The sequence below is a fragment of the Hemiscyllium ocellatum genome, chromosome 7, assembly GCF_020745735.1.
Source record: "Hemiscyllium ocellatum isolate sHemOce1 chromosome 7, sHemOce1.pat.X.cur, whole genome shotgun sequence".
NCBI lineage: Eukaryota > Metazoa > Chordata > Chondrichthyes > Orectolobiformes > Hemiscylliidae > Hemiscyllium > Hemiscyllium ocellatum.
In genome coordinates this window covers 27,650,551-27,677,327 of record NC_083407.1, presented here as the reverse complement: position 1 = coordinate 27,677,327, position 26,777 = coordinate 27,650,551, and the positions used below count along the sequence as shown (strand labels likewise).

General features: G+C 42.1%; 1 protein-coding gene across 2 annotated transcripts in view; it reads left to right on the top strand.

Annotated features, from left to right (window-relative positions):
- Positions 1-1,947: 1,947 nt before the first annotated feature.
- The window catches only part of epc2 (enhancer of polycomb homolog 2 (Drosophila)), a 65,826-nt gene continuing 40,996 nt past the window's right edge, over positions 1,948-26,777 (top strand). Inside the window, exon 1 of one of the 2 annotated variants that reach the window (XM_060827094.1) lies at positions 1,948-2,178. In XM_060827094.1, the coding sequence (XP_060683077.1) occupies positions 2,026-2,178 (153 nt within the window). In that variant the 5' untranslated portion in view covers positions 1,948-2,025. The remainder of the gene's footprint in view (positions 2,179-26,777) is intronic. The other variant, XM_060827095.1, reaches the window with a different exon arrangement.

The following is a 26,777-nucleotide window of genomic DNA, read 5'->3' as shown; positions in this document are numbered from 1 at the left end:
GGATAGATTAGTGGATACTGTTTAGAGACTTTGTGTGAACTTGCCAGCATGAAAGGCTGTATCCACACTGGGGCAATTCTGTGATAAGAATGGCTTGTTTTGGCAGTTAAGAGACATGCTGAAAATAGAGACATCCACATTTCTGTAAACCAGACCAGGTAGATACTTCAAAAAAAAACTGGGGCATTTGAATATAATACTAAGCTCTATTGGTTCAGTAACGTTCCCCAGGGGGCTTAGTATTATATTCAAATGCCCCAGTTTTCAGAATGGGATTTGAATGTCTTTGGAGCATTAATCCAGTCTCTTAAATACTAGTCCAGTAGCATTACACTCAGCTACAACCTTTAACTCAAAGTGAAATTGGTGATTTGGACTCAGGAGACATCATCAATATTGAGTCACCACAAATCTATTTCATCATAAATATTTGCCTAAACTGACAACTACAAATTAAAAGTAATAAATTTTAAAGGATAATTAAATTTTGATATTCTGATGCAATTGAAGAGAACTTTTTACTTGTTTATTCCTTTGTAGTTGGATAGTGGAAGGTGGTGTTGTAATAACATCAACATTGACCTGATGTTTGTAAACAGGATAGTAGTGAGAAATAATCAAACTAGACACAAATTGTTGTAATCATCATAGGTTTACAAATGAAACACACTTTATTACCCTTAAAAACAGACATTTCATCATTTGCCTAAAAGTTTTTTAAAGAGGAAGGCTAGCAACATTGAGAAAATCTTTACACAGTTACAGCAATGCTGTGTTACATGAACATTTAAATGAAATAAACAATATGCATTTTCTCCAAAGGGGATGTACAAGTTGAAAAGGCATTAAAAAAAAAACACACACACACACCAGTCTCACACTGCATTATCATCTAAAATGTTTCACATCAAGGAATTTAGGTTTCAGCAGCTGGGCAAACATTTATCGAAATTTCTATTTCAAGATGATGGTGAGTTGCCTTCTTGAACCACTGCAGTCATTTGACATCGGTACATAGACAACGTTGTTGGGGAGGGAGCTCCAGGACTTGTGCCAGTGGCATTGAAGGAACAGCGATACATTTACCATTTGCCAGTAGCTTTGAAGGGAAATTGCGGGATGTGCTAGCTATTCTTGCCCCTTTAGATAGTGGTGGTTGCCTGCTTGGAAGGCGTCATTTGAGGAGCCAAGTGAATTTCAGTAATGTATAGTACATTTCACCGCCATTGGGCTTTAGTGGTGGAAGGAGAGAATGTTTTTTTGGATGCGAGTGCCAAACAAACAAAGTCAGCTGTCCACCTCACAGCAGGGAAGATGACTCCCGTAAGGGAGCACTTGACAAGGAGGTGCCCTAAAGGAAGACGGTCATGGGCAGAAAGCCCTGGCTGTTCGTCCTTGGGTTGTAAGCGTCACGGGCACTCAGCGGCTCAGTTGAATCGGAGAGAGAGAGGGACAAACAAAGCGTGGTGGACAAGGAGGTCACGCACAAAACAAGGTGCACTAATCCAGGTAGGCGAACTCCTCCGCAAAGCAGATCCGAGTGCAACAAAGTGAGCAAAGCAACTCCTGCACTGGACCGGCCTTATTATGGTGCGCGCGCAACCCCTCCCCCCACGTTGCTGGAGGCGCGCGCGGCTCCCTGGGATTGCTGCTTTAATGTCCGCCATGTTTGCCGTGGCGCATGTCGCGGACCGACGGCCAAATTTCGGTTTCTCGGGCTCGGCTCGGTCGGCATGAGGGCCATTTCGAGGAGCGCCCTATCCACCCAGGGGACGGACTCCTTAACTCGCATCCATGAGCGGCTCCGGGCATCCGGCCGCCCAAATAAGACTGGTCTAAAACGCCATCTTTGTGCCAGTGAGGTCCGCTCCTTTTCGCTGCGCGGTGTCTGCTGTAGTAACCCCACGGCGATAACTGGGGGGTGGGGGGGAGGGGGGTGTGCGGGGAGGGGAGGGATTTGTTTTTCTTTTTCGGAAAATTTTCTTTTATACAAAAACAAGACAGGAATCCTCTCCCGCGCACACCATGAGTAAACTCTCGTTCCGAGCGCGGGCGCTAGACGCCGCCAAGCCGCTCCCCATTTACCGGGCGAAGGATCTACCGGATCTTCAGGATTGCGTCTCCATCAATAGGGCCGTGCCACAGATGCCGACCGGGATGGAGAAAGAAGAGGAGTCGGTGAGTGAGAGGGAGGGAGGATGGTTGGTGGGGGGGCCGGGGGGCGGGGAGAAAGGGTGAAGCGGCGGCCGCTGGCGTTCTACTCACTGCGCAAGCCACGGCTCCCGCCGCCATTGTTGTCCTTTCCAGCCAAGGGGCGTTATGGCGCGGAAATTTGAAATCCCGGAATTGATTTTGTTTTAAAAATAGTAATTGGCAAGCACGTTACTTCCAAGCGAAAAAAAATTATAAAAGACACGGAAAGGAAATATCCAATAAGGTTTTTTTCCTATCCAATATATCGCCCGATTACTACCCTCCTACGGTGTGATGCCTTTGACGGTTTTAATCCGTTTATTTTAAACGAGCCCCTCCCCTTGTCGCACCTGATTGGCTGGAGCCCTTGTCAATCTCAATTGCCGGGTAGAGCTCGGCCGCAGATTGGATCCTGGCAATGACGTACGACTCAAGGTAAACACCGAAGCCCATGACGCCGGCTGCGTGTTGACAGTTGACATCGTTGGGCTCTCTCTCCGTCGCCTTCTCTGTGGGAAAGAGTTGGTAGAGGAGTGGCAGTGGGATGGGGGCTTGCATCTAAACTTGGCTTAAAGTTTTGGGGCAACTCAGATCTTTCGTCCCTGTTGCAGACCAATTCGGCAGCGGCTTATAGCATATGTGATATCTTGTAGTATTTACATTTCATGCAAATGTTACTTCGATGCGAATGAAACACGACGGGAACTTAATGATACTTCCGTGGAAGTCAGTTTCAGTGTTGTAACCTGGGGTAATGTTCCTGCATTAAAGATGAATCATGTCCAAGAAAGAATTTTTGAAACGTATGTGATTGCATATTGCTGTTAAATCCTCCCCTGCACTAATAACCTTATGTAATGGAATCAGTCAGATGAAACGTGACAATAAATGCAAGGTACGAAATACAGATTGGCTAATAGAACTGCAGTAGTACAAATGGTAATAAACAGATGTTCATGTAAACCTGATTAATCTGGTTTCATTTGTGTGCCAACTTGATAATATGCAAGGAAGGACCAGATCAGAGAGAGAAATGCAATGTGTGCAGTCTATTAATTTGAGACCTAGAAAGTCACAAACCTGGCCCACAGATAATTTTTTTTTCAGTAGATTTTGGTCTGGTCAAGTGGTGAACTGTTTTTCAGTACTTCCTCTGTAGCATCTTCATGGATGCCCAGGTGATGCAAAATATGCCACCTCAAACTGTGCCATTGAAATAAGGAAAATGCATTCTCCAGTATATTTTCTGAATTCATGTCACTTGAATACAGGAGCCAAGGGACTGCCATTAGGCCAGTACTAAATGTTTACAGATGATCTGATTTGTTATGTCTGCATTGGGATTACTGCATTCACTTCTGGTCTCCCTGCTATAGAGAGGATTTTGTTGAACTTGAAAAGGTTCAGAAAAGATTTGTAAGGATGTTGCTGGGACTGGAGGTTTTGAGCTATTGAGAAAGGCTGAATAGGCTAGGACTATTTTCCGTGGAGTGTTGGAGGTTAAGGAGTGACCTTTATAGGGATTTATAAAATCATGAGGGGCATGGATGAGGTAAATAGACAAGGTCTTCTCCCTGGAGTGGGGGAGTCCAAAATGAGCAGTCATAGGTTAAAGATGAGAGAGGAAAGATGTAAAAGGGACCTAAGGGCAAATGGGGCTAGGTTAATATAGGTAGCTGATCAGCATGGAAACAGACCTTATAACTCTAAAGTCTGGAATACACCATTTCAAAAAGGGAATGTATCAATGAGGCTTGTAACTGAGGACTGAAGAGCTCATTTGTACAGTATGTAAATAATCTAGAAGCTGGGCTGATGAGTTTTGTCTTGTTGAGAGTCTGAAATTCTGCTTTCTAATATGTGCCCCAATCAGGGAGATGGAAAATCTCGGCCATTGTAACTAATTTCTAAATGTTGTGGCCATTTTGGAGACATGGGTAGAGCAGGGACAGGATGAGTTGTTGCAGTTTCAGGGATAACATGTTTCAGTAAGAACAGAGAAGATGGTTAATAAAAAAAGGGGTGGCGTTGGCATTGTTAGTTAAGGATGGTATTACAGTGGCAGAAAGAGTTTGAGAACTCGTCTACTGAGGTAGTGTATGCTGAGGTTAGAAACAGGAAAGGAGAGGGCACCCTGTTGGGAATTTTCTGTAGGCCTCCAATAGTTCCAGAGATGTAGAGGAAAGGAAGCAATGATTGAGTCATAAATTGGAGCAAGAGTAATAGGGTAGTTGTTACGGGGGCCTTTAACTTTCCAAATATTGACTGGAAATACTATAATTTGAGTACTTTTAGATGGGTCAGTTTTTGTTCAATGCAGTATTGGTTTACTGACACAATATGCAGACAGGCCAACAAGGGGCGAGACCACATTGTATTTGGGACTGGGTAATGAATCTGGCCAGGTGTTAGATTTGGAGGTAGGTGAGCTCTTTAGTTATGTTTACTTTAGTGATGAAAAGGGATAAGTATATACCGCAGGGCAAGAGTTGTTGCTGGGGGAAGGGCGATTATGATGTGATTAGGCAAAATTTAGGGTGCATAGGAAGGGGAAGGAAACTGCACGGGATGGGCACACTTGAAATATGGAGCTTATTCAAGAAACAGCTACTGCGTGTCGTTAATAAGTGTGTATCTGTCAGGCAGGGAAGGAGTGGTCAAGCGAAGGAGCCGTGGTTTACAAAAGAAGTTGAATCGCCTGTCAAGAAGAAGAAGGCTTATGTTAGGATGAGATGTAATGGCTCAGTTAGGACACCTGAGAGTTATACATTAGCTAGGAAAGACCGAAAGAGAGCTAAGAAGAGCCAGGAGGGGACATGAGAATTCATTGGCAGATTGGATCATGGAAAACCCTCAAGCTTCCTATTGGTATATCAGGAATAAAAGAATGACTAGAGAAAGATTAAGGCCAATCAAGGTTAGTAGTGGGAAGCTGTGCGTGGAGCCCAGGGAGATGGGGGAAGTGCTATTCACACTGGAAAAAGACAATGTTGCTGAGGAGAATACTGAGATGCAGGCTACGAGACTGGACAGGATTGAGGTTCACAAGGAGGAGGTGTTAGCAATTCTGGGAAGTGTGAAAATAGACAAGACCCCTGGGCTGGATGGGATTTATCCTTGGATTCCCTGGGAAGCCAAAGACGAGATTGCAGAGCCTTTGACTTTGATCTTTATGTCGTCATTGTCTATACGAATAGTACCAGAAGACTGGATGATATCGAATATTGTCCCCTTGTTCAAGAAGGGGAGCAGAGATAACCCTGGTAGGTTTAGACCAGTGAGCCTTACTTTGGTTGTGAGTAAAGTGTTGGAAAAGGTTATAAGAGATTAGGGATAGTCAACATGGCTTTGTGAAGGATGCATTGTGCCTCACAAACCTGAGTGAGTTCTTTGAGATGGTGACCAAACAGGTGGATGAGGGTAAATTAGTTGATGTGGGGTATATGGATTTCAGTAAGGCGTTTGATAAGGTTCCCCATGGTAGGCTATTGCACAAAATACAGAGACATGGGATTGAGGGTGATTTAGGAGTGTGGATCAGAAATTTGCTCACTGAAAGAAGACAGAAGGTGGTGGTTGATGGGAAATGTTCATCCTGGAGTTCGGTTACTGGTGGTGTAGAGCAAGGATCTGTTTTGGGGCCACTGCTTTTTGTCATTCTTATAAATGAGTGAGATGAGGGCGTAGAAGGATGGGTTAGTAAATTTGTGGATGACACCAAGATTGATGGAGTTGTGGATAGTGCTGAAAGATGTTGTAGGTTACAGAGAGACATAGATAAGTTACAGAGCTGGGCTCAGAGATGGCAAATAGAGTTTAATGCGGAAAAGTGTGAGGTGATTCATTTTGGAAGGAGCAACAGGAGTAAAGAGTACTGGGCTAATGGTAAGATTCTCCATTGTGTGGCTGAGCAGAGAGATCTCGGTGTCCATGTGTATAGATCCCTGAAAGTTACCATCCAGGTTGATAGGGTTGTTAAGAAGGCATACGGTGTGTTATCTTTTATTGGTACAAGGGTTGAGTTTCAAAGCCACGAGATCATGCTGCAGCTGTACAAACTTCTGGTGTGTGATCACATTTGGAATATTGCGTACAGCTCTAGTCACCGCATTATAGAAAGGATGTGTAAGCTTTGGAAAGGGTTCAGAGGAGATTTACTAGGATGTTGCCTGGTATGGAGAGAAGGTCTTATGAGGAAAGGCTGAGGGATTTGAGGGTGTTTTCGTTAGAGTGAAAAAGATATAAGATAATCAGACAGTTAGATAGTGGACAGTTGAGAGCCTTTTTCCTTCAATGGAGATAGCTAGCTTGCGGGGATATAGATTTAAGTTGAGAGGGTGATAAATATAGGACAGGTGTCTGAGGTAGTTTCTTTACTCAGAGTAGTAGTGATGTGGAACGCACTGCCTGCAACAGTAGTAGACTGGCCAACTTCAAGGGGATTTAAATGGTCATTGGATAAACATATCGATGAAAATGGAATAATGTAGGTTAGATATGCATCAGATTGATATTGCGCCGACCTGTGGAACCAATGCTGAAAAGCCTGTACTGCGCTGTAATGTTCTATTCTAAATGTCTATTAATTGCAGTTACTAGAATTTCTTTCTTCTTTTTGCGAAAATATGGAAGATAAAAGATTTGATTTCCTGATTTTGCTGCATTCAACATTGGTGCTTGCCATCTATTTTTGAGTAAAAATATATCAAGTTGTCACTAGTATGAAATATTCTTAGTGTTATTAGCTAATTAGAAAGTTACTATTTTTATGTGTGCTATGACTTTCATATAGCTACATCATGACATTACTTATTTCCTCATTATATGATCAGTTGATAGGTATATACAGTCTTCCCCCCCCACTTTTTGGATCATTATAAGATGATGTTTTGCGCATTATAGTGTATAAGCTAGGAGTCCAGAGGATATCTACATCTGTCAACTAATCAGACTGTTCCACTCTTTGGTTCACTATTTCAATTAATGATTCTATAATTTATATATGGTCAAATATTCAATTATTTAAACTGTAAATATTACCAACATCATAATCTCTTTTCTCAAATTACACCCCCTCTGTCTTTTTTGAGGCAACCCTATTTCTGTCCCAGTCAATCTGTAAGTCAGAGTTTGTCCCTGCATTACAGGAGTAGAATATAGAAACTACTAGGCCTACCCTGCCATTCATTATGAGAATGGTTGATTTTGGTCTTTTCTTCCATTTCCCTGTCTACTCTGCATATTGAATTAATGGAAAGACGAAACTATTTTGCAGCCTTAAATATAATCACTGACCGAAAATCCATAATACCCCTTGGTTCAGGAATTCTAGAGATTCAGAATCCTCTGGGGTAGAGAATGCTCATCTCAGCGGTGAATCATCAGCTTTTATCCAAACACTGTGTTCACTTTGTTCCACGTTTAATCTACATTTATTGGTCAACAGACTAAGTACCTTACTATCGACCCTGTCATACCTCTTCATAATTTTGAATGTTTGAATGAGATCACCACTAATTCTTCTCAACTGTAGGTAATGTAGACCCAATTTAGACAGCCTCATTGTAGATGACACTCTCATTCCTGAACCCTTATACTATCCGCAATGCAATTATATCCTCCTTTAAAGAACAGCAACATTGCACCTTGTATTTTCGGAGTGGTATCTTCAAACTTGAGAATTGTCGCAAAACTTTATTGCTAGGGATTGGAATACAAGAATAAAGGCCATTGTTCCGTTTGATTTCCTAATGACTTGTTTTACCTGCATGCTATTTTATTTTCCATGTATGAGCAGACTCAGATATATCTGAACATGAACATTGACAAATTTCACCACTTTTAAAAAAAGCTCTGATCTATTCTTATGACTGAATTGAATAATCTGTCACTTTGTCATGTTATATTCTAACTGCCATCTGTTTCTCATAAACCTACCTGTCTTGTGTATCCCTTTTCAACCTCTTGGTGCCTTCCTCATGGCTTTCATCCCCACTTGGCTGTGTCATCAGCAACTTGGATGTGTTACTCTTTCTCTTTGTTTAAGGTATAATATAGTTTATAAATAGCTCTGATTGTGCTGTCGTCACAATCTACCACCTTAAAAATGCTTTGTTTATTTCTACTTTTGGCTTTCAATTCATTAACTAATTCTCTACTCATGCTATGTATCACCGACAATACTGTGAGCCCTTATATTATTTATTAAAATTTTGTGTAGTAACGTTTCAAATTCCTTTTTGGAATTTAGGTACATCTATTGGTTCCCCTTTCTCTACCCTACTGATCGCATCTTTGAAATAAGTAAATTTGTCAAATATAATTTCCTTTTTGTGAAACTTTCTTGATGTTTTAATTGTGCTATGTTTTTCAAGTGCTTTGTTTAGACTTGCACAACAGTAGATGTCCAAGTCTCTGATATCAGGTTAACTGGCATGTTTATTGCTGTCTTTACTTTAAAAGCAGTGTTACTGACTACCAGTCTCCCAGGAATTTTAGAAAATAATTGGCAGTGTGTCCACTTTCTCTGAATCTTTTAGAATCATTGGATATTGGCAGTCAGGTTCTGGAGATTTGATGAGTCTTAGTCCATTAAGACTCTCCATACTTTTTAATCTGTTATCCTTCATTTCCTCACTCTTTTTAGCCCTTGGCGCTCCTTATTTCTGGTATAACCTCTGTGCAGAAGGCATAGAACTGTTTCATCGTTTTAACTGTAGCCATGGAAACAGTGCTTATCTCCTTTTTATGTGCTTGGTAAAAGTTTTGAAAATCCTTTTGTTTGTGCATTGTTTAGGCATTCTATTTTATGTCATAACATTATACAGCACGGACACAGACCCTTCGTCCATGCCAACCATCAGGTATCCTAAACTGATCTAGTCCCATTTTCTAGCATCTGGTCTATATTTCTCTCAGCTCTTCCTATTCATATACCAATCCAGATGCCTTTTAACTATTGTAATTGTGCCAACTGACACCACTTCCTCTGGTGGATAGTTCCATACACACACCATTCTTTGCATGCAAATGTTGCCCTTCAGGTCCCTTTTCAATCTTTCCTCTCTCATTTTAAACCTATGTTCTCCAGTTTTGGACTGCCCTACCCTGGGAAAAAGACCTTGCCTATTCACCGTCATGATTTTATGAACCTCTATAAGGTCACCAGCCAGCCTCCAATGTTACAGGAAAAAATGCCCCAGCCTATTCGGCCAGTCCCTATAGATCAAGCCCTCCAGTCCCGGCAACATCCTTGTAAGTTATTTCTGCACTCCTTTAAATTTCCCAACATCTTTCCTATAGCAGGGAGACCAGAACTGAATGCAGTACTCTAAAATGGCCTAACCAGTGTCCTGTACAGCCACAATGTGACATCGCAGCTTCTATAGGCGAAAGTGAGGACTGCAGATGCTGGAGATTAGAGTCAAGAATGTGGTGCTCGAAAAGCACAGCAGGTCAGGCAGCATCCGAGGAGCAGGAAAATTGAAGTTTCGGGCAAAAGTCCATCAGGAATGAGGCTGGTGGTGGAGATAAATGGGAAGGGGTTGGGCTGGGGGGGGAGGTAGCTGAGATGGAGATGGAGGTGGGGGTAAAGGTGATAGGTCGGAAGGGAGGGTGGAGCGTATAGGTAGGAAGGAAGATGGACAGATAGGACAGATCATGAGGGCGGCGCTGAGCTGGAAGGTTGGAACTGGGATACGGTGGGGGGGAGGGGAAATGAGGAAACTGGTGAAAGGCACATTGATGCCATGTATTTGGAGTGTCAGAGGCAGAAGCTGAGGAGTTCTTCCTCCAGGCATGGGATGGTAAGGGAGTAAGAGAGGCCCAGGACCTGTGTGTCCTTGGTGGAGTGGGAGGGGGATGTTTAAGTGTTGGGGCGTGGGGTTGGTTGATGCGAGTGTCCCGGAGATGTTCTCTAAAGCACTCTGGGGATACAGGACACCTGCTTGCAATGTAGAGGAGACCGCATCGGGAGCAATGGATAAAGTAAATGACATGTGGAAGTGCAAGTGGAACTTTGGATGTGGAAGGCTTCTTTGGGGCCTTGGACAGAGGTGTGATTGCAGGTTTTGCAATTCCTGCGGTGGCATAGGAAGGTGACGGGAGGGGAGAGTGGCTTGTTGGGGGTGTGTGGACCTGGCAAGGTAGTTGAGGAGGGAACAGTCTTTACGGAAAGTGGATAGAGGTGGGGAGTGAAATATATATCTCTGGTGGGGTCTGTTTTTAGATGGCGGACATGAAGGAGGATGGTGTGATCTATCCTATGTTTTCCTGCCTGACCTGCTGTGCTTTTCCATCACCACACTCGATCCTAACTTCTATAGTCAATGCACTGACCGATGAAGGCAAGCGTGCCAAATGCTGCCTTCACCACCCTGTCTACCTGTGACTCCACTTTCAAGAAACTATGCACCTGTTCGGCAACACTCCCAGGACCTTACCATTAAGCGTATAAATTCTGCCCTGATTTTCCTTCTCAAAATCCAACATATTGCATTTATCGAAATTATACTCCATCTGCCACTCCTTGGAAAATCTTTCTTTTTAAATGAATTTTTTTGACAACCCTTCAGTTTCAAAAACACCCTGAACCCTCAGAATTATTAGTGTTTTTTTGAAATATTAATGATATGGAGGTGCCGGTGTTGGATTGGAGAGGACAAAGTTAAAAATCATATCACTAGGTTACAGTCCAACAGTGTTATTTGGAAGTATAAGCTTTTGGAGTGTAATTTTAATTACTTCCTTTTTAATACCACCTTAATTTGCCTGGCAAGCCACAGATGATTCTTCCTACTAAGTTTTTGTTTTTCAATATAATGTGATTTTTATTGAATGAGATTAATTTTCTGTTAAATGATTACCACCAATTCATTTGGATTATGAACATTATTTCTCAGTGGATCTTTTATTAATAAATGTAACCTTGCTGCACAAGATTATGTCTAAAATAGCTTTATCCCTAGCTGGTTGCATTCCAGTAAAATGGCATAAAAGCATTCTGTACAAACTCCTGTTCTCAGTCATGATTGCCAATTTGACTGATCCAGACTGTTATGATTATGTTCCCGCATAAATAATGTTATAAGCTCCAATAATTTCTCGTTTACTATTGAGGGACTCATAAATTACTTGCACCAGTGCTTTCTAACCCTTACTAGTCCTAGTCTCCAGCCACACGGATTCTATTTTGGACTTTGGGCCAAAATTCATTCTTGTTCATGATCTTGTTATTCTTCATTCTGAGGGCTACAGGTCATTCTTGTCCATTCTGCCTGTTTTTGGGTAATGTTTTCACCTTGCTTGTTTATTTCCCAGCCTTTGTAATCTTAGTGTTAGGATCTGAACTAATTATATCTATTTGTACTACCCTGTTATCTATCTCATCACAGGTTGACAAAATATGAGTCTCCTAGACAGCCTAGATAGGGAGAAGCTGTTTATCCTTGTAACAGAAAAAAACCCCATAGATTTAAAGTGATGTGTATATGAAGCTAGGGTGATGAGAAAGACCTTTTCATACAGTGAGTAGTTAGGGTATGGAAAGTGCTGCTTATAAATGTAGTTGAGAGGGTTCTAATTGAGGCATTCAAGATGGTATTGGATGATTATTTGGATAGAGTTGGTGTGCGGGATGTGGGGAAGAGACAGGAGATGGGCACGAGGTAATAGATCCGATGCAGGCATGATGGGCTGACTGTCTCCTTCTGTGCAGTAACTGGTGTGATTCTGTGATAAAGTGGGTTTACTTTTCTTTTCACTGCTGTTTCCTCCTTAGGCCTTGTAATCATAACAGATATCATCCCTTCCTGTCCTATTCAGCTTGTCTTTACCCATTTGTATATATCTTATTATTGCATCAACATTTGTGTTTAGATTTCTTAATGTTTCTTCACCTGAACCCTCCCGTCTCTCTTTTGCTTTAAACTCATTCTGCAGTATTCTGACCATATTGACTGATGCATTCATATATTTTGAAGCTTTTTCCAGTTTTTGTGACATCCTGGCTACCCTTACCCATATGATTAACCTGCATTCTTGTTTTATCCTTCCCAAATCATTCCTGAAGCAACATTCCCTCCAGAAAAGCTCCCTCTTTGACTGCCCCAACAATTATGTTTAAAGTACTCTCTACAGTTTTAGTTACCCAAGTTGTCAGAACACTGGTCCTAGTGTGGCTTATGTGAAGGCTACTCCTCCATTTCCCATTATTAGCACCAGTTTCCTAATTTGTCCTTCATTATCCTTGAAGCAATGCATTCAACTCTGTTCTTATTAACCCTGTGCCAGTTTGCTTGTGGCTGAGATAGTAATCCAGAAGTTATTATCTGCAGTTCTGTTTTTGAATTTAGCTCCAACTGTCCGTGTCCCCTCAGCAGAACTTCTTTCTTAATCTTTCCTATGCCATTGATACTCATGTCCATCAAGCAATATGGAAAATGCCACATTTATAGTTCTTCAACACTAGTAAAATATTACCCCATTTAGAGGATAAAAATCTTATTATTACCTACCTGCTCACCAAATTGATGTCTTTGAACTACTATTGGAGCATTGAAAAAAGTATATAAAACAGCAATTCCCTCCTCCTCTGCACTCATCCCACAAGTCTGCTCTTATTCCACATCATACTCTGGCCTTGTTAACTCCATTTTGGGCTCCTCCTGTGAACAGTCACAAAACCTTTTTGCTTTTATAGGGAACTAGGGCCGCACCCAAGTTCCAACTGCTAAGTCAACTTCTGCTGAACTAAGTAGAAATCTTCAGACACTCATTTATATTGACAGAAAACTGCAGCTCCTGCTTAGTTGTCTCTGTAGAGCTGGGCTTTCTAAATTAACATGCTGTTGCAAAGTTATTTTTCAGTCTGGCTGTGGACTCAAACTTTAGCTCAAAGGTTACGGGTAGAAAGCCGGAAATTGGGTCGAAATTCCTATCAGCCATGATTGAATGGCGAAGCAGACTCGATGGGCCAAATGGCCTAATTTCTGCTCCCCTGCCTTATGATCTTAAGCCAAATTTACCAGAGGTAGCTCACCCCCACCAGTCTCCCAAATTTATTGTTCATTCCTTGTTGCATACAGGCCTTGGTTCTCCACTTTGTGCTCCTATTCCATGAAAGTTTGACACCCTGATATTGAATCAGTTCCACCACATATATATTTGCAACTGTGTATTTTATGTTGATTGATGTTGTTTGTTTTCATGTTGATCAGATAAGAAATACTATCTTTTGGACATTGTGAGTTTGTCGAAATCGCTTGCTCAGTGGAGACTCGGCTATAGAATTTATTCATGGTTCAGTTGGACAGAAACCTCATAGACAAGAAAGTCGAGAGTTATGGAGGGTTGGAGATGTCAAGAAAGTGGAGTTGAAACTACACTCAAATTGAACATAATCTTATTGAATGCTGAAGTAGGATCAAGGCCAAATAGCTCATTCTTGCTCCCAATAAGAGATTAAGCTCTTTGTGACAGTAGGCTTACAGAAACAGACAAATCAAGAGTAAAAGCTTCTACAGATATGTGAAGAGAAGCAATTAGTAAAGATGAAAGTCGGTCCTCTACAGCCAGAAACAGGGGAATTTATAAGAGGGAATAGAGATGGCACATTAATAAAGTATATACTTTTATTCTGTCTTCACAAAGGGAAGACACAAATAACAATCAAAAATATGCCGAAACGAAGGGTGTAATACGAAAGAGGAATTGAAATAATTAGTATAAGAATAGAAATATTATTGGGAAACTTTTGGGATTGAAAGCAGATAAATCTCTAGGGCCTGGTAACCTTTATTCCAGAATACTTAAGGAATTAGCCTTACAAAAAGCAGATGTGCTTGTAGTCACCTTCCAAAATTCTATAGACATGAATTTGAGCGTAGCTAAGATAGCTGAAATAACCGCACAGAGGCCGCTATCCTGTCACTAAGCTACTCTCGGTTTACATATGCATAGTACATGGTCTCTGACCAGCCAGCTCAGAGCCAGTGCCGAAAATGAGGAGATTATCTGAGTCTCTTGTTTATATCTGTCAGGCAGGGCTCTCTAGCCCAGCTTAGCAACCCAATCAGGGCACTCATAATAAATGTGATCCACCTGGCCCTCATTCCATTCAATATGGTAACCCTACTATTTTGAGTTGGGAGGCAGAGAGGAAACAGTGAAAGGTTAGCTTGATTGTGGTAGCAGGGAAAATGTTAAAAGTCCGTTATAGATGATGTAATAGCAGTGTCAGCACGAATTTATCAAGAGGCAGTCCTGCTCGACAAACCTACTGGACGTTTTGAGGATGTAATGTGTAGAGTGAATAAGGGGTAGCTACTGAATGTAGTTTACTTTGATTTTCAGAAAGGTTTTCATAGGTCCCTCATAAGAGATTAGCATGTACAATTAAAGAACAGTGAAGGTCATTTACTGGAATGGGTTGGCAGACAAGAAACATAGTAGGAAAATAGGCCTTCTTCCAAGTGGTCGACAATGACATTTGGGATAGTGCAGGGATCAGTGCTTGGACCCTAGCTATTCACAATATATGTTGGTCGTTTAGTTGGGGACACAGTCATACCCAAGTTTGCAGATAACACAAGGCTGGATGGGAGAGTTTGCTGTGAGATGTGGAGTTATTAAGTGGGCAAATACATTGCAGATGCAATATAATGTTGTCAGGTGTGAGGTTTTCCACTTTGGTAGCATAAACAGGCAGGCAGATTATTATCTGAATGGGAATAGTTTGGGAAAGGAGGAATATGAAACCAGACCTGGGTATCTTAGTACGCCAGTCACTAAAAGTAAATATGCAGATGCTGCAGGCAATAAAGTAGGCTAATGATATGTTGGCCTTCACAGCGAGAGGATTCAAGGACAGGAGCAAGGATGTCTTGCTGCAACTGTACAGGGCATTGGTAAGACCACATCAGGAGTATCGTGTGCAGTTTCAGTCTCCTTATCTAAGAAAAGATGTTCTGGTTATTTAGGGAGTACAAAAGGTTCACCAGACTGATGCCTGTGATGACGGGACTTGGGTAAGGGGAAAATCCAGATTGCTTAGGACCAAATTCATTGGAGTTTAGAAGAATGAAGGCGGATCTCGTAGCATGCTATGAAATGCTGACAGGATGAGACAGGGTAGTTGCAGGAACGATGCTCCCGATGACTGGGAATACAGAACTAAGGTCACAATCTAAGGATAGGAGGTAGACCTTTTAGGACTGAGATGAGAACCTTCTTCACCAAGAGTGAGGAGCATTCTCTATCACAGGAAATCGTTGAGGCCAAAACATTACAGACTGCCTCATAGCGCCAGGGATCTGGGTTCAATTCCCACCTCGGAGACCGTCTGTCTGGAGTTTGCACATTCTTCTCGAGTCTGCGTGGGTTTCCCCCGGGTGCTCCAGTCCAAAGATGTACAGGTCAGGTGAATTGGCCATGCTAAATTGCCCATAGTGTTAAGTGCATTAGTCGGGGGGAATGGGTCTGGATGGGTTACTCTTCGGAGGGTCGGTGTGGACTTGTTGGGCCGAAGGGTCTGTTTCCACACTGTAAATAATCTAATCTAATCTAATCTAAAACTTAACAGTCATAGAGTCACAGCATGGAAACAGAACCTTTGGTCCAACTTGTCCAACATGTTGACCAAGTTTCCTAGACTAAACTAGTCCAACTTATCTGTATTTGGCCCATATCCCTCAGCCTTTTCTATTTATGTATCTGTGTAAGTGTCTTTTAAATGTTGTAACTGTACCTGCTTCTACTGCTTTCTCTGGCAGTTCATTACGCAAACATTTCTGTGTGAAAACATTGCTCCTAAGGTTCCTTTTAAATCTTCCTCCTCTCTGTTTAACAATATGCCCCCTAGTTTTGAACTCCCCCACCGTAGGGAAAAGGCCTTTGCTATTCACCTTTTCTATGCCCCTCATGATTTTATAAACCTCTATATAAGGTCACCCCTCAGTCTCCGATGATCCAGGAAAGAAATCCCAGCCTCTCCTTCTAACTCAAACTCTCCAGAGTTGGCAATGTCCTGGTAAATCGTTTCTGAACCCTCTCCAATTTAATAATATCCTTCCTATAACAGGGTGGCCAAGACTGAACACAGTACTCCAAAAGTGACCTCACTGTCATCCTGTACAACCTCAACATGACATCCTAACTCCTGTACTCCAAGGTTTGAACAATGAAGGCAAGTATACTAAATGCCTTCTTAATTACCATGTCTACCTTTAATGCAACTTTCTAAGAAACTATGTACCTGAACCCCTAGATCTTTTTATTTGACAATACCATCCAGGATTCTACCATTAACTGTATAAGTCCCACTTCTGTTCATTTTACTAAAATGCTATTACCTTGTACTTATTCAAATTAAACTCAATCTACCACTCCTCAGCCTATAAGCCCAATTGATCAAGATCCTTTTGTAATCTTAGATGATCTTCCTCACTGTTGGAGTCACCAATTTTGGTGTCATCCTCAAACTTACTAACCATTCCACCTAAATTTTTATCCAAATCATTTATATCAGTGACCAGCAACAGTGGACCCTGCACCGATCCTTGTAGAAGACTGTGGTCACAGGCCTCCAGTCTGAAATCAACCCTCCAACCCTACCCTCTGTCTTTTACTTTTAAGCCAATTTTGTATACATTTGACACTTCCAAGGCAGGTGCACATATTGTTCTTTGTACTGAAGGGATCAAAGGATATAGAGAGAAAGTGGGAACAGGGTACTGAGTTGCATAATTAGCCAAGTGGAGCAGGCTTGAAGGGCAGAATGACAGACTCCTGCCCCTACATTCTGTCTTTCTAACTCCTTTATTCCTATGTTTGGAAGATATGATTAATGAAACATGTGAGCAGTTGTATTTATAATGTAAAATTCCTGTGTTATGAAGCATTTGTGTCCTGCATTGTCAATTATGATATCATCCATCATATTTTTAATCTTAACATCGTTATTGAAATGGCTGACATCAGTAACTCTTCGAAGATTTTGAACTTCAGCTCTGCTTAGTTATACTTTAGTTCGAATATCCCAATCCAGCAGCATCTGTGGAGTGAGAAACAGTTAACAGTTTAGGTCTTTTCATCTGAACTTTTATGTTGATACTTGATTAACAATGGGGCAGATTTTCTGTTGGTCAGACAGTTGTTACATAAGCATAGATCGGAGTTGCTCGTGGGACCCTGTGGAATCCCCATTGTAGAATGCTCAGAGCATGCCCAGGAAATTGAATTTTCTGCTCTGCATTTCCACTGCACCTGACACCTTTTGCCCATCCCGGGAGCTGATGCCCCACCTCAGTCCACATCTGAATTGACCTGACCCAACTCTCCAGAATCCCTTCTGATGTGGACTGGTTGCTTTGCTGATTGGAGTTGCATCTGATAGAAGGAAGATTTTTGGAAGTTAATCATTAGCCGTGGGACATCACTCATGGGTTTGTAGGCCTAACCATCTTTGTCAGTTTCTGCAAAGACTTTCCCTGCACCATAAGATCAGGGTGGAATGTTCACTGATGAAAGCACGTTGTTGAGCAGAATTTGAAATTGAATAGATGCGGAGCAGCTCCTATTCAAATGTAGCAAGACCCAAGCAGCATTCAGGTTTGGACTGATAAGTGACAAATAACATTAGTGCCACACCAGTACATATCTTTAAAGTCTAGCAGACTGAGTGTTGTATTCAAAATGCAAATGGGATTTTCTTTAGTATCCGTTTTTACAGATCCATTCCATTTTATTTGCTGCAAATCATATCTTATCATGGAGGGGTGGTGAGCTTTACCTTTGGGATGGAGAAAATTACCAAAAATTGGTGTTAGGTGGGAGTGCTAATGTGTTCCTATCTTGACCTCCTTCTCCCAAAGGTAGCTTTGGTGCACATTTGGTAACCTTTCCTTTTGCTGCTTGATGGGGTTGGGATATCATTGGCAAGGCCAACAGTTGTTATCCATTCCTAATTGTCTTTGAACTGAAGGACTTATTAGGCCATTTTACAGGGCAGTTAAGTGTCAACTGTTGTGCTTACTCTGCAATTTCAGTTGATGTCTGTGAAACTCATGAAGGGGTGTTCTGATGATGCCACTTCTGCAAGGGGGTATTCTTTTTCCTCAATTGAGGATATCCCTCCATCATGGTTGATAGGGCCCTCACCCACATCCAAACCATTCTCCAAACTTTTGCCCTCACCCCTTCCCTTCCTTCCAAGGAGAACAACAATAGAGTCCCCATATCCTTATTTTGCACTTCAGCAGCCTCCATACCTGAAGGATCATAAGCTGCTATTTTTGCAATCTCCAGCAAGATGCGACCACCTGACATATATTTCCCATCCCTCCCTTGTCAGTATTCCTCAGGGACTGTTTCCTCTGGAACACCCTGATCCACACCTCCTCCAGCCTCATCACACTCCCACTGGTCCTTGCTGTGTAGTCACAGAAGGTGCAGTCCTTGCCCATTTACTTCTTCCTTTCTTGATATCCAAGGCCTCAGACATGCCTTCCTGGTGAAGTGGTGATTTACCTGCACTTCATTCAATCTAGTGTACTATCTTTGTTGATACCATGTGGTCGCCTCAACACTGGAGAGGCAAAGTTCAGACTGGGTCACCTCTTTGCCAGACACCTTCATAAAAATTACCCCAAGCTTCCAATTGTCTACCACTTCAACATACTACATGCCCCTCTGTCAATAGTTCTGTTTCAGGCCTGCTACAGTGCTCTGGTGAAGCTCAGTGCAAACTGGAAGAACAACACCTTATCCTCTGCCAAGGTACTTTCCAGCCCTCAGGACTCAACATTGAGTTTAGCAATTTTAGAGATTGAACATCCTCTTCCATATTCATGACCTAGGGCTATCAGGGTGGATTATGTTCTGTATGGATTTCTCCCAGCACAGCCAACCCATTTGCGCTATTCAAAATTTGCATTATCATCTATTTCGTGTTTGCTTATTCCCAGGTTTACTGTCAGTGAAACAGTAGATTTAAAAAACAGGACCTTGAAGATTACTCTTGGTGCCATGTGCTAACAAGTACAGAAATCGAATAGAGCAGATGAATGTGTGGCTCAAGTTTTGGTGCAGGAAGGAGGTTTCAGATTCCTAGATAATTGGGAAAGTTTCTGGAAAGGGTGTCTGCAAGCGGAACAGTCTACACCTGGACCAGAATGGGAGTAACATCCTCGTGGAAAGATTTGCTAGGATGGTTCGGTGGTGTTTAAAATAGTTCTGCAGAGGCAGTGGGCATAGTGCATTAACAGTAGTGACCCAGCATACGTTAGGAAAGGAACCAAGCCAGAATAAGTTCAGCCATATTGTGTCTCGACACAGTTAGACAATGCTGGGTGGGCCTCTACTTTTAATTCCAAAAGTATTAGAGATAAGACAGATGAGATGAGGATATGGAATTGCGATGTTGTGGCTATCACAGAAATGTGGTTGCGGGGTGAAAACGGCTGGCACTCTCATGCTCTTGGATGTAGGGTCTTCAGGGAGGGTATAAAAATGGAGATGGTATCGTATCATTAGTTGAGGAGTCAGTTACTGCAAGAAGGAGGGGTGATGTCTTGGCATTTTGTGGGTATAATTTACGACTAAAAAGAGGGCAGTCACATTGATAGGTGTGTATTGTACACCCCTAAGCAGTCAGTGGACAATTGAAGAGCAATTTTGTAGTCCGTTCACTAAGGTATATTATAATAATAATAATAATAATAGAGTAATGTATTAGGGAATTTTAACAATCCTATGTGATTTGGAATAATCATGGTACAAAGGAGTCGGGCGAAGCAGTTTTCTTGAAATGCATACAGGAAACCTTGTTAGATCAACATGCAGATGGCCCTACAAAGGATGGTGCAGTACTAGACCTAATTCAGGAGAATGAAACTGGATAGTTGTTCGAGTGGGGAAGCATTTTAGTGATAGTGATTGCAACACTGTACATTTTAAGATAGCTCTTAAAAAGGAGAAGGATGACCTACAGAAAAGGGTTTTGGACTGAGTTCAGGCCATTTTATTGAAATAAGGTAAGATCTAACCAAAATAAATTGGAAACGACTACTTGAGGGGAAAAATGCAAAGCAGAATAGTGGCAGGTGTTCAGAAAGTTACTTAGGGGAGTACAGGCCTATTGTAGCCCTGTTTCCCCCCTCAGTCGAAGCAAAATGCCTTGAGACACAGTATAGTTTTACCTCCATTTTTATTCCTCCCCTGGAGGGAGAGAGAACAATCACAAGTGCACAGAGACATGAGTTCACAGTCTTCTGTGGAACAGCAGTTTCTCAGTGAACTATGTTGTCATTTTACAGGAAGGAGCATCTAGACAAGGCAACATACATATACATATTAATTAGGTGACCCAGACCCATTCCCCCTAACTAATGCACCTAACTCTATCAGCAATTTAGCATGAACAGTTCACCTAACCTGCACATCTTTGGGCTGTGGGAGGAAACCGGAGCACTCGGCGGAAACCCACGCAGACACTGGGAGAATGTGCAAACTCCACACACACAGTCACCCGAGGCTGGTATCGAGCCAAGGTCCCTGGCGCTGTGAGGCAGCAATGCTAACCACTGAGTCTCCGTGCCGCCTTGGCAATAATGGAGTCCCAGTCAATACTGGGGAAGTTAAAATCACCCATTATAACAGCATTGTTGTTTTTGCATCTTCCCATGAGCTGCTGACATATCTATTCCTCTATCTCCCGCTGGCTATTGGGAGACTGAAGTATAGCCCTATCATAGTGATTGCATCCACTTTCTTATTCTTGGGTTGTCCCCTTTTGGTCTTGTTGGATGAGCCCTCTAAAGTTGTGGGGAAATGAAAGCAGAGAAGGTGACATCTGCGTTTGGAATCGAGAGATGTTGGATTTCAACTGCAGTGGTGCAGTGGGCCCAAATTGGTTCTCCTGGTGATGACGGGAGTGGTGGTTATATTGGCGAGAGCATGGTAGGACCAGTGTGATACTCCTGGTGGTGAATGCCTGGAGCAGGTCGTCTGGCAGTGATGGCTGCAGTGGTGAGGGTGTCCCTAGAGCGGGGATTCTGGAATTGACTGTGATCTGGGGTCTTTGAGCCCATTATATTGAGAACCCAGAGTCTGTTGTGGAGACACGAGCGGTCCACAAGAAGGGATGAAGATAACTTTGTTTTTAGTTGTATCTTCTGTAAGTCAAAATGGTCCTGGAGCATGATGACATATTACACTCCCCACTATTTCTTTGTTAAATACAAGTAACAACAAATCAATTCAGTTCACCTCTTTTACATCTCTGTCTATCATGCCTAAAATACCTAAACCTTGGGAACATTGTGCTCCTAGTCCTGCCCTTCTGTCAGCCACCATCGTAGTTCCATGTACTAATCTGCACTCTACACTCATCTGCCTTATTAATTATATTCCATGCATTAAAATAAAAACACTTTATTCCACCAATCCAGCCACGTTTATTAATCTAGCCCTACCTGTTCTTATATTTGCTTGACTCAACCTCTAACTTCTCTTTGAGCACTCCTCATGTTGGCTTATGCTCTGATTCCCACTATCCAGAATTCTTCTACTTCTATTAATATATAATACAAACATCCAATAGTAATTACCATTCTGCCATTAGTCATGATGCTGAAGAACAGTGTAATTAGAGCAAGACAGATTTCTGATATGGGTATGCCAAGGGAATTTATCATGGGGAATAATTTGCTGACACAAATATGCACAGATTTGAGCTGTTTGATTCAAAACAAGTCATTCCAAAAATGACCCCAGAGCACACCATTGCTTGTGTCACAATATGAAGAGCATCCATTAACCACTATTTTTTGTTAAGCATGCTATCCACATTGCCATGCCACTGCTTCAGTGCTAATGCCCTGATTGTATGCACAATTGCTTATGCAGCATCTTCAGTGATTTTTGAGAATCTGTATACATAATGTCCACTGCATTCTTTTTAATTAGTGTTCTGTTATTTTCTCTAAAACTCTATCAGATTTTTTGAAGTTTAATAATTAAAAATATCTATTGACTGCTCTTAATTGACATGCATGATTTTAGGTAAATAGTATTTTTATGTCCTTGCAAGTATAGGGTGCATAAAATTAGAAGTACGTGGCTCAAAGTCTGGTGTGGGAGAAGTGGGTTCCAGTGTTAAGGATTTAGATGGAGAGGAATTTAAGTGTGTACAAGAAAATTTTCTGATTCAGTATGTGGATGTGCCTACTAGAAAAGGTACAAAACTTGGCCTACTCTTGGGGAATAAGGCGGCAGGTGACTGAGCTGTCAGTGGGGGAGCACTTTGGGGCCAGCCACCATAATTCTATTAGATTTAAAATAGTGATGGAAAAGGATAGACCAGATCTAAAAGTTGAAGTTCTAAATTGGAGCAAGGCCAATTTTGAAGGTATTAGGCAAGAACTTTCAAAAGCTGATTGGGGGCAAGTGTTCGCAGGTAAAGGGATGGCTGGAAAATGGGAAGCCTTCAGAAATGAGATAACAAGAATCCAGAGGAAGTATATTCCTGTCAGGGTGAAAGGAAAGGCTGGTAGATATAAGGAATGCTGGATGACTAAAGAAATTGAGGTTTTGATTCAGAAAAGGAAGGAAGCATATGTAAGGTATGTACAGAATAGATTGAGTGAACCCTAAGAAGAGCATAAAGGCAGTAGGACTATACTTCAGAGGGAAATCAGGAGGGCAAAAAGGGGACATGAAATAGCTTTGGCAAATAGAAATCAGGAGACTCCAAAGGGTGGTTTTTTCAAATACATTAAGGACAAACGGATAACTAGGGAGAGAATAGGGCCCCTCAAAAATCAGCAAGGCAGCCTTTGTGTGGAGCCACAGAAAATGGAGGAGATATTAAACAAGTATTTTGCATCATTATTTACTGTGGAAAAGGATATGGAAGATATAGACTGTCAGGAAATAGATGGTGATATCTTGCAAAATGTCCAGATTAGAGGAGGAAGTGCTGGATGTCTTGAAACGGTTGAAGGTGGATAAATCCCCAGTACCTGATCAGGTGTATTCTAAAACACTGTGAGAAGCTAGAGGAGTGATTGCTGGACCTCTTGCTGAGATATTTGTATCATCGATAGTCACAGGTGAGGTGCTGGAAGACTGGAGGTTGGCTAACGTGGTGCCACTCTTTAAGAAAGGTAGTAAGGACAAGCCAGGGAACTTTAGACTAGTGAGCCTGACATCAGTGCTGGGCAAGTTGTTGGAGGGGATCTTGAGGGACAGAATTTACATGTATTTGGAAAGACAAGGACTGATTAGGGATAGTCAACATGACTTTGTGCGTGGGAAATCATGTCTCACAAACTTGATTGTGTTTTTTGAAGAAGTAACACAGGCGATTGATGAGGGCAGAGCGGTAGGTGTGATCTCTGTGGACTTCAGTAAGGCATTCGAAAAGGTTCCCCATGGGAGACTGATTAGCAAGGTTAGATCTCACAGAATAAAGGAAGAACTAGCCATTTGGATACAGAACTAGCTCAAAGTTAGAAGACAGAGTGTGGTGGTGGAAGGTTGTTTTTCAAATTGGAGACCCGTGACCAGTGGAGTGCCACAAGGATCGGTGCTGGGTCCTCTACTTTTTGTCATTTACATAAATGATTTGGATGTGAGCATAAGAGGTACAGTTAGTAAGTTTGCAGATGACACCAAAATTGGAGGTGTAGTGGACAGCGAAGAAGGTTACCTCGGATTACAACAGGATCTTGATCAAATGGGCCAAGAAGTGTGAGGTGCTGCGTCTTGGGAAAGCAAATCTTGGCAGGACTTATACACTTAATGGTAAGGTTCGAGGGAGTGTTGCTGAACAAAGAGACCTTGGAGTGCACATTCATAGCTCCTTGAAAGTGGAGTACAGGTAGATAGGATAGTGAAGAAGGCGTTTGGTATGCTTTCTCTTATTGGTCAGAGTTTTGAGTACAGGAGTTGGGAGGTCATGTTGTGGCTATACAGGACATTGGCTAGGCCACTGTTGAAATATTGCGTGCAATTCTGGTCTCCTTCCTATCGGAAAGATGTTGTGAAACTTGAAAGGATTCATAAAAGATTTACAAGGATGTTGCCAGGGTTGGAGGATTTGAGCTATGGGGAGAGGCAGAACATGCTGGGCTGTTTTCCCTGGAGCATCTGAAGCTGAGGGGTGACTTTATAGAAGTTTACAAAATTATCAGGGTCATGGATAGGATAAATAGACAAAAGTCTTTTCCCTGGGGTTGGGGAGTCCAGACTAGAGGGCATAGGTTTAGGGTGAGAGGGGAAAGATATAAAAGGGATCTAAGGGGCAACTTTTTCACGCAGAGAGTGGTACGTGTATGGATTGAGCTGCCAGAGGAAGTGGTGGAGGCTAGTACAGTTGCAACATTTAAGAGGCATCTGAATGGATATATGACTAGGAAGGGTTTGGAGGGATCTGGGCCAGGTGCTGGCAGGTGGGACTAGATTGGGTTGGGATATCTGGTCGGCGTACACGGGTTGGAACGAAGGGTCTGTTTCCATGCTGTACATCTCTATGACTTTGTCCTGCATTGTAAGAGAGATAACTAATATGGAAATAGATGTGTTGCTGTTTATTTTGCAAACCTCCCCAGATTTAGGAAAGATTCCATCAGACTTGAAAGTGTTGTTGTGGTTGTGTTCGCCAATTTGTGTTGCAGACAAATGCCGGAGGAAACATCACAGAAGCGCTTCACAGGAGGCTCCCAAGCACTGAGGATGTCACCTAGACAGGGGACGAAACGTCTGCAACACAAATTCCCAGTTTGGCGAACACAACCACAACAACGAGTACCCGAGCTACAAATCTTCTCTCAAACTTTGAAGACTTGAAAGTATCAAATATAATCCCTCTTCAAGACAGTAGAGAGGCAGGAAACTATAGGCCAGTTAGTTTGACATTTGTGGGGAAGGTCAATCTTTTAAGAGATTATAGCTGCATACGTAGGAAAATTCAAGGTAATCGGGAAAGGTCAGCATAATTTTGTGAAACTAAAATTGTTCAACTTTTTTTGGACTCCTTCGAAGCACAACATGTGGCTAAAGAGGACCATGTAGAGATTCTGTACTTGGTTTTCCAGAAGCCATTTGATAAGGTGTCACGTCACCGCTTATTGCAGAAAATAGAGCTCATTGTGTGGAGGTAACATTGGCATACATAGAAGGTTGGTTGGATGACAGAAAACACGACAAGCATAAAAGGGTTTTTGTCTGATTTAGTAAAATATGACAAGTGGAGTCCCACAAAGGTCTTTGCTGGGGCCTCAACCTTTTACAATTTCCATCATTGTGTTAGATAAGCGGAACAAAGGCATGGCAGATAAATTCAAGATGACACAAGAATAGCTATTGCTTCAGTAGACATTGACTGTGGACTGCCAAGGTGCACCGGGATTTGAGTGCTCTAGCGTATGAGTTACACAGTTGGTATTCCAGTACAGCATATAATGAAGTAATGGAATGCTACTTGTTATTACAACTGGGATTAAACATAAGAGGAAGGATATTATTGCTTCCGTTGTACAGAGCATTGATGAGATTACATTTCAAATACTGCCCACAGTTTTGGTCTTCTTTAAGAAATCACGTAACTGTTGGAGGCAGTTCAGAGGAGGTAAGGTAAATTTGGGCTGTCATGGGGATGGGTTGGACAAACTGGGCATGGTCTCACTGGAGTTCAGAAGTGAAGAGTCACTTAATTGAAGCGTGTAAGATCCTGAATTATCTTGACAAGGTGAACTTGGAAAGGATATTTGCTCTTGTGGCTGAATTCAGAACCGGGGACTCTAAAAGTTAAAGGTTCGTCCTTTTAGGTTCAACCATAGACAAGAAAATTTACTGCTTGCTATCTCTCAGTCCTCTCGCTTCTTCCTCCTTTGTTCCTCTCTCCCTCTCTATATACTCTCTCTCTCTCTCTCTCTCTCTCTTATTCTTTCTCTGTTGAAATCCATGTGGACCCATGAGGGGCTGTGTGCCGTTAACTGTACAAGTTTTATTCAACCACAATCTTTTGGACCTCATATTCCGACTCCACTATTAGAATCAATCCAAGGGATCATTGAAAAGTGCAGAAAGGCATGCAGGAGCTACATGTAATGTTAACCGATGTTTGCATGATGATGACACCATTTGTGCTCTTCTTCTCAACATTCCATCTAAGCTGCGCGTAGCCCCTCCAATGCTCCACACACAGCAATCACCATTAGCACGCTACTGTGCACCGGTGTCAGACGTCTGTGCAGTCGGTAAGAAAGTTAAACGGAATGATGCCTCCAATGACGTCTCTACTCCTAAGTGCAGCAGAATCTAGGCAATTTCCAAGTTTGTGCAAATAAGTAACAATGAAGTGTCAGACACTGGCTATCTCCATCACCCTTGGCATGCAGTAGAATTGCTATTACTGAATCCCCAGTCTCAACATTCTGAGATTTCTTTTGACCAGAAACTGAAAAGGAATCAACATATAAATATTGTGGTCAAAAGAGCAGCTCAGGCTGGCAGTCCCTACAATGACTAAGCCACTTCATGATTCCAAATCAAGGGGTATTAGTCAGTGCTATGGAATAGTCCCC